Source organism: Eurypyga helias, unplaced genomic scaffold, assembly GCF_000690775.1.
Source record: "Eurypyga helias isolate BGI_N326 unplaced genomic scaffold, ASM69077v1 scaffold25744, whole genome shotgun sequence".
NCBI lineage: Eukaryota > Metazoa > Chordata > Aves > Eurypygiformes > Eurypygidae > Eurypyga > Eurypyga helias.
The window spans coordinates 1777-2240 of record NW_010247195.1 but is presented as its reverse complement, the minus strand read 5'-3'; the positions used below and the strand labels follow the sequence as shown (position 1 = coordinate 2240).

Here is a 464-nt window from a genome sequence, read left to right as displayed (position 1 = left end):
GGCGAACTGGAGGGAGAGGACGCAGCTCTCGTGGAGGTGCAGCTGGTACTTGTCGGGTTTCGTGTGGTGCAGCACTTCCACGTTGCTGCTCTCCATCCCCACCGCCAGCCACTCGCCCGTCGGGCAGTAGCCCAGGGAGAAGATCTGCAGGGGGACAGAGGGATGGCTCAGGGAAGGGGTTTGTACCCACCAGTCTGCTTCCAGTCCCCTCCCCAGGCTGCGCCTCGAGCCCCGGAGCCAACCACCTCTGCATCCCCAAAACTGCCCCCAACAGGGAGAGATGCCGATCACGAGCCGAGCTGGGGGTGTCCCGCTGGGGACTTTAAGAACGTGATGGCTTTGCCCGCAGTGCTGGCAGCGAGGCCAGCGATTCAGAGGAGAAACAGCCTGACAGGCAGGGAAGGACAAAGCCCGGTCCTCTTAAATCCCCGAGTGTCCCCAGCCGCCACAACGCAGGTGCAGCA

The 464-nt window shown here is 63.6% G+C and overlaps 1 protein-coding gene across 1 annotated transcript in view; it reads right to left on the bottom strand.

Annotated features, from left to right (window-relative positions):
* LOC104508907 (protein groucho-1) overlaps positions 1 to 464 on the bottom strand; it is a gene marked incomplete at both ends in the record, with an annotated part of 2669 nt that overhangs the window by 433 nt on the left and 1772 nt on the right. Inside the window, one exon of the mRNA XM_010150673.1 lies at positions 2 to 144. Within this exon, the coding sequence (XP_010148975.1) occupies positions 2 to 144 (143 nt within the window). The remainder of the gene's footprint in view (position 1; positions 145 to 464) is intronic.